Raw genomic sequence first — 15,116 nt, 5'->3', positions numbered from 1 at the left:
TATGGCGTTACACATGTACCTCAATTGTAAGTTGATAAGCTGCAGCCTTTACCGTGTTTACATGAACCAGACGGTCTCAGGTTTCCTCGTGCCAAAGCTATTTCATATCCATACAAATATATATTTGTTTTGCCTCGGACTGGAATGTCTCGACGCCATTGGACGAATAGCGTCACGTGTTTGCCTTATAATTTCTTTACACGGCGAGCGTCAAAATTTATACGGCAACATGGCGGACGTAACGTACGTTATTTAAGCTGATTTTTTTACACAAATGTTCAACCATTCCTCTGATTTTTAAGCCCAAAAATATTTTGAGTGACCCCCCTTTGCCCGTGACGTAATTGTATGATCCTACAATATGGCATCCAGGTTTGCACAGACGACTGAGCAGAAAGGTAAAAAATTAGAGAATTAAGCTATGAATTTTAATATTATATATTATCTTCTGTTTGTTTACATATCAAACTTTGGGTCCTCGACAAAACAAAACACTTATTAGGTTTGTTACTGACTGTGTAAAGAAATTTGTGGGATCGGTAAAGTCCATAGAAGGCTCGGCTCCGCCTCGCCTTCAATGCACTTTACCGACCCCACAAATTTCTGTACACAGTCAGTAACAAACCTAATAAGTAATTATATCCCGACCAATATAATTTATGTTCAAGTTAAAAATAATGTGAACAAAAATAATTTTTTAATGATATTTATTATAAAAAAAAACAACATGTTAATAATGATTGATTTTATTTACATGTAAATATGATCTGATTTTACTCTTTAATAATGACGACATGACATGCTGGCTCATTAAAACTAGTCAGGAATGGTGCAACGCTGTTTCAAAAATCTCAAATACAAATAAAATGCTAAATATATTTATATCAATGAATAAATTTTAAATAAAGCTTATCACCTGCAGATATATTTTACAGCAAAATTGTTTTGTTTTGAAAAAAGGTTCAAACAAAGAAAAATGGACGAAGAAGTGTAATTGGATGCAACCTCGTTACCTTAAGACAATTTGTGACCTTAAAATGACCTTGAAGGTCATGTTAACATGACAAACTATGCATATATAAACATATTACCATTAAATCTACCTACAGGGAAAAAACATCAATTTTGGCAAGGGGGCCATTTTTGGCCCTTATCATATATAGTTCTTTACATATATATTTAAAGAACTATTTCTATATCCACTCAAGGTATACAATGCGATATATATATATATATATATATATATATATATATATATATATATATATATATATATATATATATATATATATATATCATACGTGTGGTGTATATTACCCGTGTGATAAACCTTTGCTATATCACACGGGTGATGCTATATCAAATACTTCCGGTCGGAACTACTTTTGACACAGCCCCTCGCTTCAACGCTTCAGTGACCTATTTCCGAAGATTTGCTAGTACTTTCAACATTACTATATCTACTACAAAAATTAATATAAAATTGATTTTGTTCTAGATTTAAATTACAAATATGAAGGAAAACACATAACTGCGTAGCACAGGCATCGGAACCGGGGGCTATTGTGAGTGGGGGGGGGGGGGGAGGTTAGCTTTTTTGCAAAGTTATTTATAACCGTAACCACAAGACCCTTTTTTCTTGTTTGTCAAGATTTTTGATAAATTTAGCCCACTTCCAACTTTCAATTTGCTTTATGAAGTTTATAAAACTACAAATTACGTTAACTATCAAGGAGTTCATCCTGACGACGCGATGAAAACAGAGCGCTCTGGTTGTGTTTATATAAGCTACAAGAACTTACCGAAATAATGTTTCATGATACTTTTATTCCACCACCAGTAAGCATCCTTATTCACTATTTTCAATCTTGAATCATAAGGCTAGCCTAGTGTTTGTTTTATTAAACATCATGCATCAACAACTGTTCCTCGTTCGAGTCAATTCAAACTAACGAGCATTCGGAACTTTGTGTATGTCAACGAAACTGATTATTCAAGTCTTCTTTTCGGAATTTCCATTTAAACAAGTGAATAAGCTCTAAGAAAAATTATCGAGAGCTAAAAAATTATTTTAAGGTTTATTTCAGTGAAACTTTACATTACAACAGTGAGATTTATCTCAGGAATGACGTACTAAATTGTATTGCGCAAGGTCACAATAGCTGCATAACACAACGTTGCATCATCGTTTTTAATCTTTGAAAAAAAAAAACCAATTTGGGTCACACAAGGGACCGTCTCAAAAGCTTCATAATATAAATCAAATTGTATGAGATAAATGGAACATCTAGAATTGTGTGATTTTATATTTGCTTAATCCAACTCGTTGAAATGGTTATATTTTCTCGGCAAGCCTCGCGAATATATACAGTACCGTCAATGCGGATCCCGTATTTTCCGCGAACCCCCGCGGTCCAAATTGCAACAAGGTTTAAACACCTGTCTCAGGTAAAAACCGCGTGCCCCCGCGGTTCAATCACCCATAATGACAACACCCCCGCGGTTTGAACGATCGATTACAGGTGTTAAAAAGTATCGAAAAGGAACACGAGTTATCTCCCTCGATTAAAAAAAAATATAACATGCATTAAACATAAATATAAGTTAACAAATGCACAAAGATAATCATGATCCTTTTATAGAAAATCACATATTTTGAAGGTAAATATTTTTTTTTTTATATTTGCTGTTTATTTGGTAATACTGGGGTAAAATATGAATTCTAATCATTTAAAGCTGTTATCTATACAATCCAAGGTAAAATGAGCCATGCCCGCAGGTGGTTGAAAAATCATGCTTTACTAACTTATTGATATATCGATATACGATTAAATTAAATTTTAAAATCTAACCCAAAAAAATGTAAAATTAATAAGACTTATTTACTTAAATTAATTTTTGTTCATTTATAAATATTCAGGTATGTATATTTTTATTTTCAATATCATTTTATCCTATGAAACCGTTAAAAATTCATTCAAAATTTAAAAGTGGCTTAATCACTCATAATACGGAAAATCACGACTTTATAATTGCTGTAGCAAGCGTCATTGTTTTGATAAAAAAATTATAATTTGTTCGGAAAATTGATTTCAACCAGCTCTGTAGACCGACTAGTTGTAGCCTTATAAAAACAATTGCTCACAATTAAATGTTCAAAGAAAAATCAGTTCTCCTAATTAAAACACAAAGGAAAAAGGTACTCATAATTAAAATTGTATGATTCTTCACATCGCACGGGTTTTATTCAGTTTTTAACTAAGTGTTGCCCTGAAAAGATACAGTGTATATACACGTATATTCCGTGATTTTCATAAAACAATGGCTAGGCGTTCTGGTGTGCGTGAAGATAGACATTTCTTTACAAGAAATGGAATGAGGTTGTTACATCACAAAACAATGGGAAGTTGTACATGTTATTAAATGTATACATCTCGAGTTACTTTAAAAAAAATTCAAATACCAACTATTTTTGTACACATTTTCTTCATTGTGTATATTAATAATAAGTCGCGATCATTTCCTGTGTATAGTGATTAACAAACCTAGGGTAGAAAGCCACATGCTCTATTCAAGACAAAAGAAAATCTCCAAATTGCGTACGGCTTCGTCTAACCGTACACCTATCTTACAGAGGAGGCTTCTTGATTGAGTGTCGCCGATCTTGATTTTATCTACGATCTTTATGTGTGAGAGAGAGAGAGACTGAGAGAGAGAGAGAGAGAGAGGGGGGGTAATGCTCTTTAGCCCCCCCCCCCCCCACGACGCCACTGCATTCAATTGAAATATACTAATATAAAAATTTTCAAAGTTTAGTATTCATGAAAGACATTGTGATTGAATCCAATATGCAGTTTCAGTCTGAGTCCACGTGCTTCACCTGTCAATCAAATCAGCCTGCGAGCTGCACCACGTGCTTCTTCCTTGATAAAGAAGAACAGTTTCGTTCTATAAGTCTTCGGGTAAAGGAAAAAAAGAAGTTTGTCTAACAATAAAGTATTTAACACTGTTTATGGTGTTTAATTTAATTCTTGACACTGTTTGTGAAGTTTAGTTCGTATACAACGTTATTTAAAAAGAAAACTAATTCTCTCTCTCTCGTGTTAAACACCTTTTACAGTTTAAGAAGGCAGTAAAATGAAACAATTATTTATTGTTACTGTTAAATAAATTGTTTGATATACGGGTAGAATTCCTGGATGTCACTTGTTGCAAGGAATATCCACCTGCCTCATACCCGTGTATTCTGTGCGTTCAAGCGAAGAGTGATTTCCTGTCAGTGCGATGGTTTCACACCTTTGTGTAAAACAATTGGGACAAATACAGTTAACTTTGACAGTCATTAAACTTTGGAAAGGGGGTACAAAAAACGTTATAATTCGCTACAGATACGACATATGTTTAGTAGCTTCATATTCAACACACATCAAATGATATCAATATTTTTTTATATTTTAAGGGTAAAGTAAAATTTCCATATTTTCCCGTTGATCGTATTGGTATACGTACACCGTGTAGCGTCACGGACTAGGTTAATTGTCTTGAGTATCGACAGCCCCTCTCTCTCTCTCTCTCTCTCTCTCTTTCTCTCTCTCTCTCTTGTTATTACTGTTAGTAAAATTGTTTGAAAAACAAATGAAATTCCTGATGGTCACTCGTTACACGGATTATCCACCTGTCTCATATGTACATGTATCAGTTTATTCTGTGCATTCAAGCGTAGAGTGATTTCCCGTCAATGCGATGGTTTCACACCTTTGTGTTAAACAATTGGGACTAAAGTCAAGTACAATTTACATGTACTTTTACAGTCATTAAAACGTAGAAGAGGTGGAGGGGGCGGTTACGAAAAACGGTATTCGCAGCTGATACTACATGTACATTTGTGTTGTAGCTTTATATTGAACTGACATAAAATTATGTCAATATAATTTAGTATTTTAAGGGTTGAGTAAAATTTTCATATCATGCCGTTGACCGTAGGTATACGTTCTCCGTGTAGCATGTGCCTGCCACGGACTAGATTAATTGTCTTGAGCATCGAGAGAGTGCCGTAAAACGAGCTACAAACTGATATGGATTAAAACATTTTTGTAGTCGGAAATGTTTAAAATCATTAAAAAATCGAAAAATAATGTTTTATAGTTCTAACCCTCTCCGTCATGTAGATAACATTATAAAAATGACTAAATGTTTTTGAAATAATAGGTATATCAACAGTTTCATGAAAATTATTATGGGTGCAGATGATTCTTTAATTAAAATATCTCTAAAATAATCGATAAGGAGTTTTGAAAACGTGCATGTAAAATACGTAATCATTTTAATGTGTGAAATGAAAACAATACATCAGACATGACCAGTATAGAATGACTCTCAGTGTTAGGTGGCCGTCTTAGTGTCTAATAGCACACACCTCACAGCCTACTCAATATTCAGGGTCATGAACCCTGGGGAGCATTCATTATTGTCCCCAAGAGAGACAACTCTTGAAAACGTGCATTAACTATAGTCCGTTTCTTAATCTTATTAAAAAAAATAAATTGAGAAAAGTTTTCAAAGTATTTTAATTATAAAAAATACATATAACAATGAGTAAAAGGCATGAAAAAGGCATGAAAGAAGTACATTTATTTATCAAATATAGGCTGGTACATGTACCTGGTGAATATTAAATGTATATTGCTTGTAGGTACATGCATAAATCTACACAACTACATTCAATTAATACACTGTGTTATGTAAACTGAAAAAAAAATACACAGGTTGTATGAGATCTTTTTTAAAATGAATTTTCTTAAAATGAAAAATAAATTAATGAAATTGCATATATCATTCTAAAAAAAATCATAATACTAATAGACACGAAGTTCAACATAAATAAAGTGATACATTAGATGGATAGGATATAATGTACAGCAATTTAAGATTTAGATGTCATTTTTCATATGAAAGGTAATTAAAACTCCATACCATTCAAACAATGAAAAGGTTGCAGAAGGCCTATTTGTATCTAGTTGAATATAATGAAAATAAATTAATGACCTTGTACATACATCATTTTAAGAAAAAAAAGTAATAAACATGCTGTTAAAGAAACTAAAGTGATATATCATAGGAATCAATACGATATACTGTACAGCAGTTTTAATTATATATTGGATTTGTTTCTAAACATTGGAATAAAGGAAAATAAAATTTTATAACTTATTTAGATTAAATAATATTCTTAAAAAATATTAATATTTGTATTTCATGGCTAAAACTGAATATTTTTCTGTCAATTTCTTCTGTTCATGAACAAGACCTATACTTTTATCAGACACTTTTATATATATTATGTCCATTTCCCATTGTAACTAAGTATTTTTGTTCTGTTTGTATACAAAAGAGTATATAAAAGGGACTTAGACACAATTTGAGCTTAAAATTCAAAATTTTATATTTCCATTTTCAATATTTAGAATGGTTGATATGGGTATTTTTAATGCTTTGTCAAAATTTGAAAGTCAAATACTGAGTTAAAAGAAAGATAAAGAATTAAATATTCTTTGTTTTGTAAACAAAGCGCGAGTCTTGTTATTATTTACATATGTGTTTTATTGGTGTAAGTTTCATTCAAATGTTGCTTTTTTCTATTAATAATATCATTTATGATCACATGGAATCAGTTTACCTTCTTTTCTATGAATCATTTTCTCAAAGAAGTGGTAATTTCATACTTTATATTATTTGTAAACAAACATAAGACTCGAGCTTTGTTTACATAACAATAAATTCTTACCCCTGTATCTCTCTTATAATTTGACTTCTAACATTCAAATTATGGTCAATTATTCAAAATGTGCAAGTAAATCATTTTATGCATAAAGAAATTGAAACAAAATTTTGATCTAAAATCGTGTCCAAGTCCTTTTAAAAAAAACTTGTATAAAATAGTAAGGCTAAATTCCAATTTTAAAAAAGTAGCTGTTTCCAAAAATGTTACATGTAAATGAATATGTTATATAAAAACATATGTTAAATGGATGGGTAGGAAAAATACAAATTAAGTGCACTCGATAAAAACTTTGCTGGTATTCATTATGTGAACACAATTCATCCAGTAACATTTAAAGTTATGCAACATAAATAAGAATGTTATGAATGATGTGTATAGATCAAATTCTTCTGTAGTTGGCTCCATAAATCTTGAAAAGATGGTTGGTAAAAGGGCATAATAAGGTTCCATTCTAATCCTCATGCATTCCATTCAAGAAATATTCATTAATGTCATGGTCTGGAAACTAAAATAGAATAAACATAAAGTGTTAAGAGAATTACATGCAATTTTTGCAAACATTGTGCACTCATCAAATACTTACATGTATATATTCAATGAAGTTATTTATGGAATGTGCAATTACTAACAATGTAATCTTTTCTAATATTGTACATACATGTATTACATCATTTTGCCACTAATTTTAAACCCAGCTGACAGTTTCTTTTTGTTATATATACAGCGTCAAAAGATAGTTGCATCATGTGCATGTACTTTCAGTAATTTCAAAAGCCATAAAAACATTTCAGTACTACAAAATACTTTAAATTTGTCAAATGATTTTACAAATGAAATATGTACTTATATACCAGTAAGTCACAAGTGATATATACCGGGTACTTTTTAAAGCAGTACAATGTATCACTTATATGACAACATCAGGAAACCTGGCTCAATCAATTCTGCACACACATGATAAATGTAATGAATGTGTAACTTCAATGGTGTAACTTCAAAGATATTTAGACATCCAGTGGACAGAAAGATATTAAATATATTGAACAAAGATCAAAGTCATAAACACTTATGTAACTCTTATGTAACATATGATTGTCTGTATGAGTTTCAACTATCAACATTCTATATGTTCACCAAAATATGATTGCTTCAATAACAAAAACTAATCTGAAAAACATATTTCCAGCATAAGAAATTCATGGGATTACTGCAAATCCCATTTTCTCATAGAGTGTAAAACACATCTCTTAAAGTTTGCTTGGCTTTCAATTAGCTTAAACCAAATATATCTACATATGGAAGACAAGTTGTATGTTTATTACATGACAAAGAAGTACCTTCTGGGCTTCAGCAGACATGACTGGGTCATTAGCAATATCAAATTGACAATATTTTCTATATTCCCCATTTTCAGATCATCTGGAAGCCGCAGGTAAATCTGTAGATTAGAAGAAAAAAGATACACTAGCTATCATTACAAAGCTAAATGCTGTCATTATCAAAACAAAAGGGTGTGTCCTAGATTACACTTTATTATGGGCACATGCAGTATTTGAGACATGGTCAAAACATTACCATGATAACAGCTATAACAACTCATTAAGTGGGAAATGACATATAACTATAAAATTTGTTATGGCTTTTCGTACTCTCTCTCTCTCTCTCTCTCTCTCTCTCTATCTCTCTCTCTCTCCATGATCTCTCTCAACATCTTTGTCAGCAATATTTCTAGTGCAATGTGGCATTATTGAAATATATATATATTGTTCATAGAAGCAAGGCAATCAATAACAATTACATGTACACTGTAATTACACACACACTCTCTCTCTCTCTCTCTCTCTCTCTCTCTCTCTCTCTCTCTCTGAGAGTCTCTCTCTCTCTCTGAGTCTCTCTCTCTCTCATACTCTCAATCGTATAATGTTATATTTACATAACAAATACAGACCCTTGATTCATAAACACTCTCATCGTTACTAGATAAATAAGACATAAAGTTAACAGTTTGAATGAGATACAGATATCAACCACATGTACAGTGTACATTGTACATGTACGTGGCGAGGAAATTCTGTATGGAAATTACTGAAAGCATGATTGACACAAACTCAATATTCTAGGAAAAACATACAATATTTTTTTAACGTATGCTACGTAACAATATGTGTAAAAACTGACTATAATACACCTGCATACACATTTCATACTAAAACATGTCTTTCAAGTCACATTTCACAACGACCATTAATTATCGACATTTTTGTAACATGTGTACTAGACTTAATGCATTGTAGGCTTTAAAAAGAGTTTTTGAGTAGTTTAACAATGTAAGTAAGTATGTTCTTACCGACGAATGACTACTCCTTAGATCGTTTTAGATTGTTGACAAAATCGAGGATGGCTGTTCAGACTGTTTCATGCTGAACAAAATTTAACGAGATAAGGCTAATCACCCCAAACTTCGACTTCACATTAAGAAACAATTGTTCTGCAACTTTAAATAATTTAAAAGCTTGCCAATATAAGATACAAAAACGTTTACTTACTTTTTCCATTTAAACTCCTCTCTCGATTTTCACGAGTATTAGACTGGTCTCGTTAAAATCCCGAGATATACGAAGTTTTGACTTTCTTGGGTTTTTTCATTCTTTCGTGAATATAAAAACCAGAAAGGTTCCGATTATGCTAATAAGGTTGTGAGGTGTGTAGCATACAGGTAAAAATCTCCGATCACCTTGTACAACGGTAGGCCACACCGCCGCGGTTTAAACATGGCTGCAGCGAGGACCGCGATGAATTAACCGCGATGGTGTAACGCGGAAAGGATTAAATAACCGCAGGGGGAGCGCGGTCAAATACGGGATCCGCGTTGACGGTACTGTACACCATTTCAACTCGTTGAATAAAGCAAATATAAAATCACACACTATAGATATCCTCTCTCTCTCTCTCTCTCTCTCTCTCTCTCTCTCTCTCTCTCTCTCTATATATATATATCATCTATATCATGGCAACATTCTTAGCTGTGCAAGAGAAGATACATGTAGATGTATGACATGTGGTGATAACGAACAGTGCTAGAATTCAAAAGTTTATAATTTAAAGTATCGTAACAGAGTGAAATATTATTTGAAAACTGTTCGTTATCACCACATTTCATTTTTAATTTAACACTATACTTATTTTGATATCAGCGACTGCTGGGGGATGGGGAGAGATTTATAAATATTTAACATGTTTAATAACCGACTTGATTTAAATAATAAAAAAACGCTTCTATAATGATGAATATAAAGATAACTTAGTTTATTCATACATGTAATATCTTTAAAAATATATATTTCAACTGGATTTAATACTCTAAAGACCACAAATACCCCTATAAGGGAATTACATTATATCTTGAACAAGGTGTCAGACTGACAATTTATAAGGTTGAATATTGCGACATTCACACCTTTTGATTTATTGAAAGTATTTATACTATAAACAGACACTGACTCACGGATCTTCCTGTGAAGTAAAACTGCAATGACTTTTTAAAGTATAGTCCAGTTAGTTATCTTCTCGCACTTAAAAAAAAAATCAGTATGTTGTGCAATATGGTGGATTTTTTTTATTTATAAAATGTAATACATAGTTTTAAATTCTCTGAATTTCAAAACTTTAATGTTACATGTAAACTAATACTTATTTGACAATATTGATAAAATTAAATTCATTGTAAAAAGAACCCCCCCCCCCCAAAAAAAAAAAAAAAAAAAAACCAACTAAATATTTAGTTACTAGAAAATTGATATTGAAATATATATAAATAGTTTCCCCTTTAAATTGCATAAGTTGCTTTATTTTGTATGATAATTGGATTCTGAGTTTTTAATACATGCACAGATCGGAGGATGGGGGGGGGGGAGCAGAGGATAATTCAATTTTTTAAAACTTACATTGTACAACTATCCAAAATATGTCTAAGCTCTCCCAGAAATGGATGATATCCCTGCCCTTTCCCTGGAAAAAAATCCTGATCTAGCATGTAATTATATGTGAACTTAAAGAAATAGAAGCCCATTTTCTCTTTTGTAAGCAATAGGAAAGAATCAAAACAAATCCAGATTTTAGTCTCAAATAAAGTAAATATCCAATTCATTGTTCAAGCATATGAATAACTTATAAAAACATTGGTACAGTGGGTTACAGTGATGTACAGTGTTTGTCAGTACCCTGTACAGTGGTGTATAGTGGGGTACAGTGCTGGTCAGTGCCCCGTACAGTGGTGTACAGTGAGGTACAGGGCTGGTCAGTGGGTAGGTACAGTGCTGTCCAGTGGAGTACAGTGGAGTACAGAGACTCTGTAAAGTGGGGTACTGTAGGATAAAGTGTGGTACATAGCTCTGTACAGTGGGTGTACAGTGGATTTACAGTAGGGTACAGTGAATATACAGTGGATGTTAGACAATGTTTGGGAGTATCAGTGGCTTTTGAATTCAGTAGTGTATGTTTGATTCACCTTTAAAAGTGAAGGACACGAGGAAAAAAACCTCGATGGTAACCGATGAGACAAAAAACAAGGTGTATTATGAGTCCACAGGAAAGGTAAAAAATGTGTGCAGTCATCCAGAACGATCGATGTCGGTAGATTTCAACTGTTTAAGACGTGCTGCATTTTAACAATGCTGTGTACACGAACCAATGAAATTTTGTCTATCTTCGAACAATGACCGATACAAAGTTATCCTAAGGTAACCATCAAGGAATCGGATATATTTGTTTTTCATGAAAACCACCTTTAACTCAGTTGATAATGTTCGTAAGATTTTCATTTGGGTTTTACATGCTCATGGCTCTCAATTTTGAAAGTTTCATGAAGTTTTGGATTAAGATATACTAGTGTTTTAGTGAAGAATATTTTCATCCTACAAGTAAAACATCCATTAACTGTAAGTTGATTGACTTGAAAATTATCATTTATACGTAATACGTGCAAATTCGTACTAATTGTCAAGGAATGCAATGACAATTGTTTAAAAAAAAAAAAGAAATTAAAAGATCATAAAAATAAAAATGTTTTTTTATTATATTATAGTAGAACTAATAACATAGTAAGCATCTGAATTCAAATGATTATTCGTATGTCATATTCGAATGTGACTCAGTGATTATTTCAATAGCACCTTTTATAAATGAAAAATTTGATATAAGATATAAAAAGGAGGTACATGTAGCAAGAAACGTTGATTAAATTAATGTCTTACAGCAGGACATTAACACTGAATACCATGACTGAAAAACCTACAATCTATTTCGCCGGGAGAATCACTGGAGGGAGAAAGTATGCTGATTTATATCAACGAATTGTTGAACAGTTAAAGACATACGGCAAAGTTTTGACAGAACATGTGGCAAACCCAACAGTTGAAGCTGGTAAAATAAAACCTAGAATATTTTTTGCAGTTATTGAGTGTATATAATCGATATGGAGAAAATATGGCAAATGCGGTTTGATTCTTTTTTACTTTCGCAGATGAAGACAACGCGGGACTAACTGACGTTTTTATACATTATAGGGACATGGACTGGCTATATGATTGTGACGGTAATATTTGTAAAAGAGAAAATAAAACTTAATTAATGAGAGGCTATTCTTCTAAAGGTTCTTTAACTTTGGACTTGCTAAAGTTCTTTTTTTCAATAAGTCATATGCATAACAATATTTGAATCATATTTTTGATGCAAAGCAAAAACAAGAGGCAGTTTTACAAAGTGATATATATCGACCGAGTTAAAAAATTTCCATAAATAACCACAAGTATTTGTATATATGCTAGCCACGCCAAACAATTACTTACTTTTTATCATAAATTTGAAAGTACTAGCAAAGGATTATTACAACGTACATTGCATGATTTAATTAATAATTTTTGTTATTATTGATGTTTTTCTATTTGACAAAATGTCATTGCATAGCAAACTATATAAAATCACAAAGCATTGTTTCTTTTCCCATGGTAGTCATTGTTGCCGAAGTAACACAGAAGTCATTAGGAGTGGGATACGAGATTGGAAGAGCGGTTGCTCTCAACAAACTTGTCATTTGTCTTTTCCGTTCTGATTCTGAAGAAAGTAAGATTTTAAGATTCATATTTACCCGCAAAAGACAACATTCCAGGATAGAATGGTGTTTGCTAATTTATCATTCTTAAATTTTCTTTTATGATTTAAGATTTACCTAGAGGAATTGTCTTTATTATACAATATAATAATCTATTCTTCCAATTACTTTGTATTTTTTTTTTTACTATCGAGCGGTTTTGTTCTGCAGGGTTATCACCGATGGTCGCGGGTGCTGTTGGAGAAAAAATCTTCGTATACAACTATAAAGAAGATCAATTGCCTGGAATTTTCGCGTAGTTTTTTTCATCAAGTTAAATACAGAGTTTTAAGTTTTTTTAATGAAGATGTGAAGTTATTCAATGTTTTTTAAAAAATTGGAGTTTACCTTGTGACAAAACATATCTCTCTTTCTTCAATTTCTAACGTTTCGTTATGAACAATTTCCACTTCTCAAAAACCGCTGAGCAAAACATGATATGGTAATCTTTTGTAGTTTTATGAACAAGTTTTGTAAATGTTTTAATAATTCATTGTTTAATTGTAATTGTTTCAAGTGGATGCAATGGATAAAATTGTATAAAAAAGTTTCTTTTTCATAGTTTAATCAGGATGTAAATTATCTTCGAAGATTGAGCCACTCTCAAGTCATATGTTCCACAATTTATAAACTTTGTAGAGACGGAAGGAAACTATTTTTTCACGAATCACTTCAAAATGAATTTTAATTGTCGGCAGACAGCTCATATTGTTACACAATTTATAAACTTTGTAGAGAGGGAAGGAATCTATTTTATTTCACGAATCACTCCGAAATGTAATTATAATTGTTGACAGACAGATTTAGATTTGCATATACATGTAGCAACTAAACAAATAAAGAAAGTACGATTGATTCTATTATTGTACATGTACATATTTACCTAAACGACCTTGGAGTCAATGTATGTGTTGTTTGTATTGTACTACTAGTATTATGTAATTCGTTATTCTTTTTGCTATACTAATGCTTTATACATTTTTTTTGACATCAAATTTAGTGGATTTATCGAAACTTTAAATTGTTGAATGTTACGTTCACTTTAGACAATAGGCCAGTTATCACCCCAACACTTTGAAATTGAAGAAATTGCGATTGTTTTAAACAATTGGTTTCCTTGGACATTTCAACAAAATATACAGATATTGGGATGTTTTACATTTTTTGGAGGAAACCCCGATATATGGAGATTTTTAACAAGTTTTTTATTATGCAAATACAAACATAATAGAATTGGACATGAGGCTATGCCTATTTTAGTTCGCTCCCCAAGGATCAAAGTTACAACTAATATTTCAGTTACATTTGAATTAAATAAGAAAAGAAGTTACAGAATATAATATGTACATAAAATAATATGAAACATGTTATTGAAGCATTTAAGAAGTTGGAATTCATGTAGGATTAAGAACAGAGAAAAAAAATGAGAAACAAAAATACCCCCCCCCCCCTTTCCCCTGAAAAATAATAAAAAAATAAAAAAAATAATAAAAAAAAAATGGGGTTATATAAACAATTAAAAGAAAAATTATAATGATAGTGAATACTTTACATGAAGTATATAATACGAATAAGAAATATACGACATCGAGTGCTTGTATAGATAGGAGGATATGCAAGATTATTAAAACAGGTATTATTTAGAATCTTTTTGTTGACTTGATATATTGTTGAATGCTCGAAAACTTGAGCAGTTGGATTTATAGGAAAGTTTTTCTATCCCCAAAAAGTAAAACATGTAATATTTTCTCATAATTGAGAGTGTTTAGGTTTATTACGGGCCGCCAGAAGGCGGTCCGTTATTTAATATACATTAAGATATTATTAACGGAGTTTCTGTAGGATATTTTTTGTGTAGAATATTATGCCTTTTTTGAGGATTAAAAGTATATTTGCACGTTTGCATGTTTCATGCCTTAAAAAATACATATTTTTTGTTTTACTTGTAAATGTCAGGCACGTAGCATCGGAAGGGGGGCAGGGGGCCTGCCCCCCCCCCTCCCCCACATTTTTGTGCAACAAAGAATTTTTTAAAATTACATACAAAAAATTGAATTAACATGGAGTTGCTCCCCCCCCCCTCCCTCCACTTTTATGGAACCATGTCTATTTGGAAAATTTCAGAGCTTTTCATTCTTTTCAAAACAATGTATCGGGATCGGTATCCGGGACATACGTACTATAAAC

General features: G+C 31.9%; 1 protein-coding gene and 1 long non-coding RNA gene across 2 annotated transcripts; one reads left to right on the top strand and one right to left on the bottom strand.

Annotated features, from left to right (window-relative positions):
* Nucleotides 1-5,550: 5,550 nt before the first annotated feature.
* On the bottom strand, nt 5,551-9,698 carry LOC105318997 (uncharacterized). The gene is made up of 3 exons (XR_010714845.1): nt 9,129-9,698; nt 8,119-8,219; nt 5,551-7,286 (listed from the first exon to the last, which is right to left on the bottom strand). It is a non-coding gene; the product is annotated as an uncharacterized lncRNA (long non-coding RNA).
* A 2,241-nt stretch (nt 9,699-11,939) lies between these two features.
* Nucleotides 11,940-13,189, top strand: LOC105332850 (putative 2'-deoxynucleoside 5'-phosphate N-hydrolase 1). The gene is made up of 4 exons (XM_034465077.2): nt 11,940-12,202; nt 12,303-12,374; nt 12,791-12,901; nt 13,101-13,189. Exons 1-4 carry the CDS (start codon nt 12,025-12,027, stop codon nt 13,187-13,189), a joined length of 450 nt encoding a protein of 149 aa, XP_034320968.2. The 5' UTR covers nt 11,940-12,024.
* The last annotated feature ends 1,927 nt before the right edge of the window (nt 13,190-15,116 follow it).

Source organism: Magallana gigas, chromosome 1, assembly GCF_963853765.1.
Source record: "Magallana gigas chromosome 1, xbMagGiga1.1, whole genome shotgun sequence".
Lineage (NCBI taxonomy): Eukaryota > Metazoa > Mollusca > Bivalvia > Ostreida > Ostreidae > Magallana > Magallana gigas.
Note: the sequence above shows the minus strand (reverse complement) of the source record. Positions and strands in the feature narration are given on the sequence as shown.

Excerpts from the sequence above, each read along its gene's own strand:
- LOC105332850 (XM_034465077.2), top strand. The coding sequence starts at position 12,025 with ATGTCTTACAGCAGGACATTAACACTGAATACCATGACTGAAAAACCT. Across the intron at positions 12,375-12,790 it reads CTGGCTATATGATTGTGACG|TCATTGTTGCCGAAGTAACA; the intron begins GTAATATTTGTA and ends TTCCCATGGTAG. Across the intron at positions 12,902-13,100 it reads CCGTTCTGATTCTGAAGAAA|GGTTATCACCGATGGTCGCG; the intron begins GTAAGATTTTAA and ends TTTGTTCTGCAG.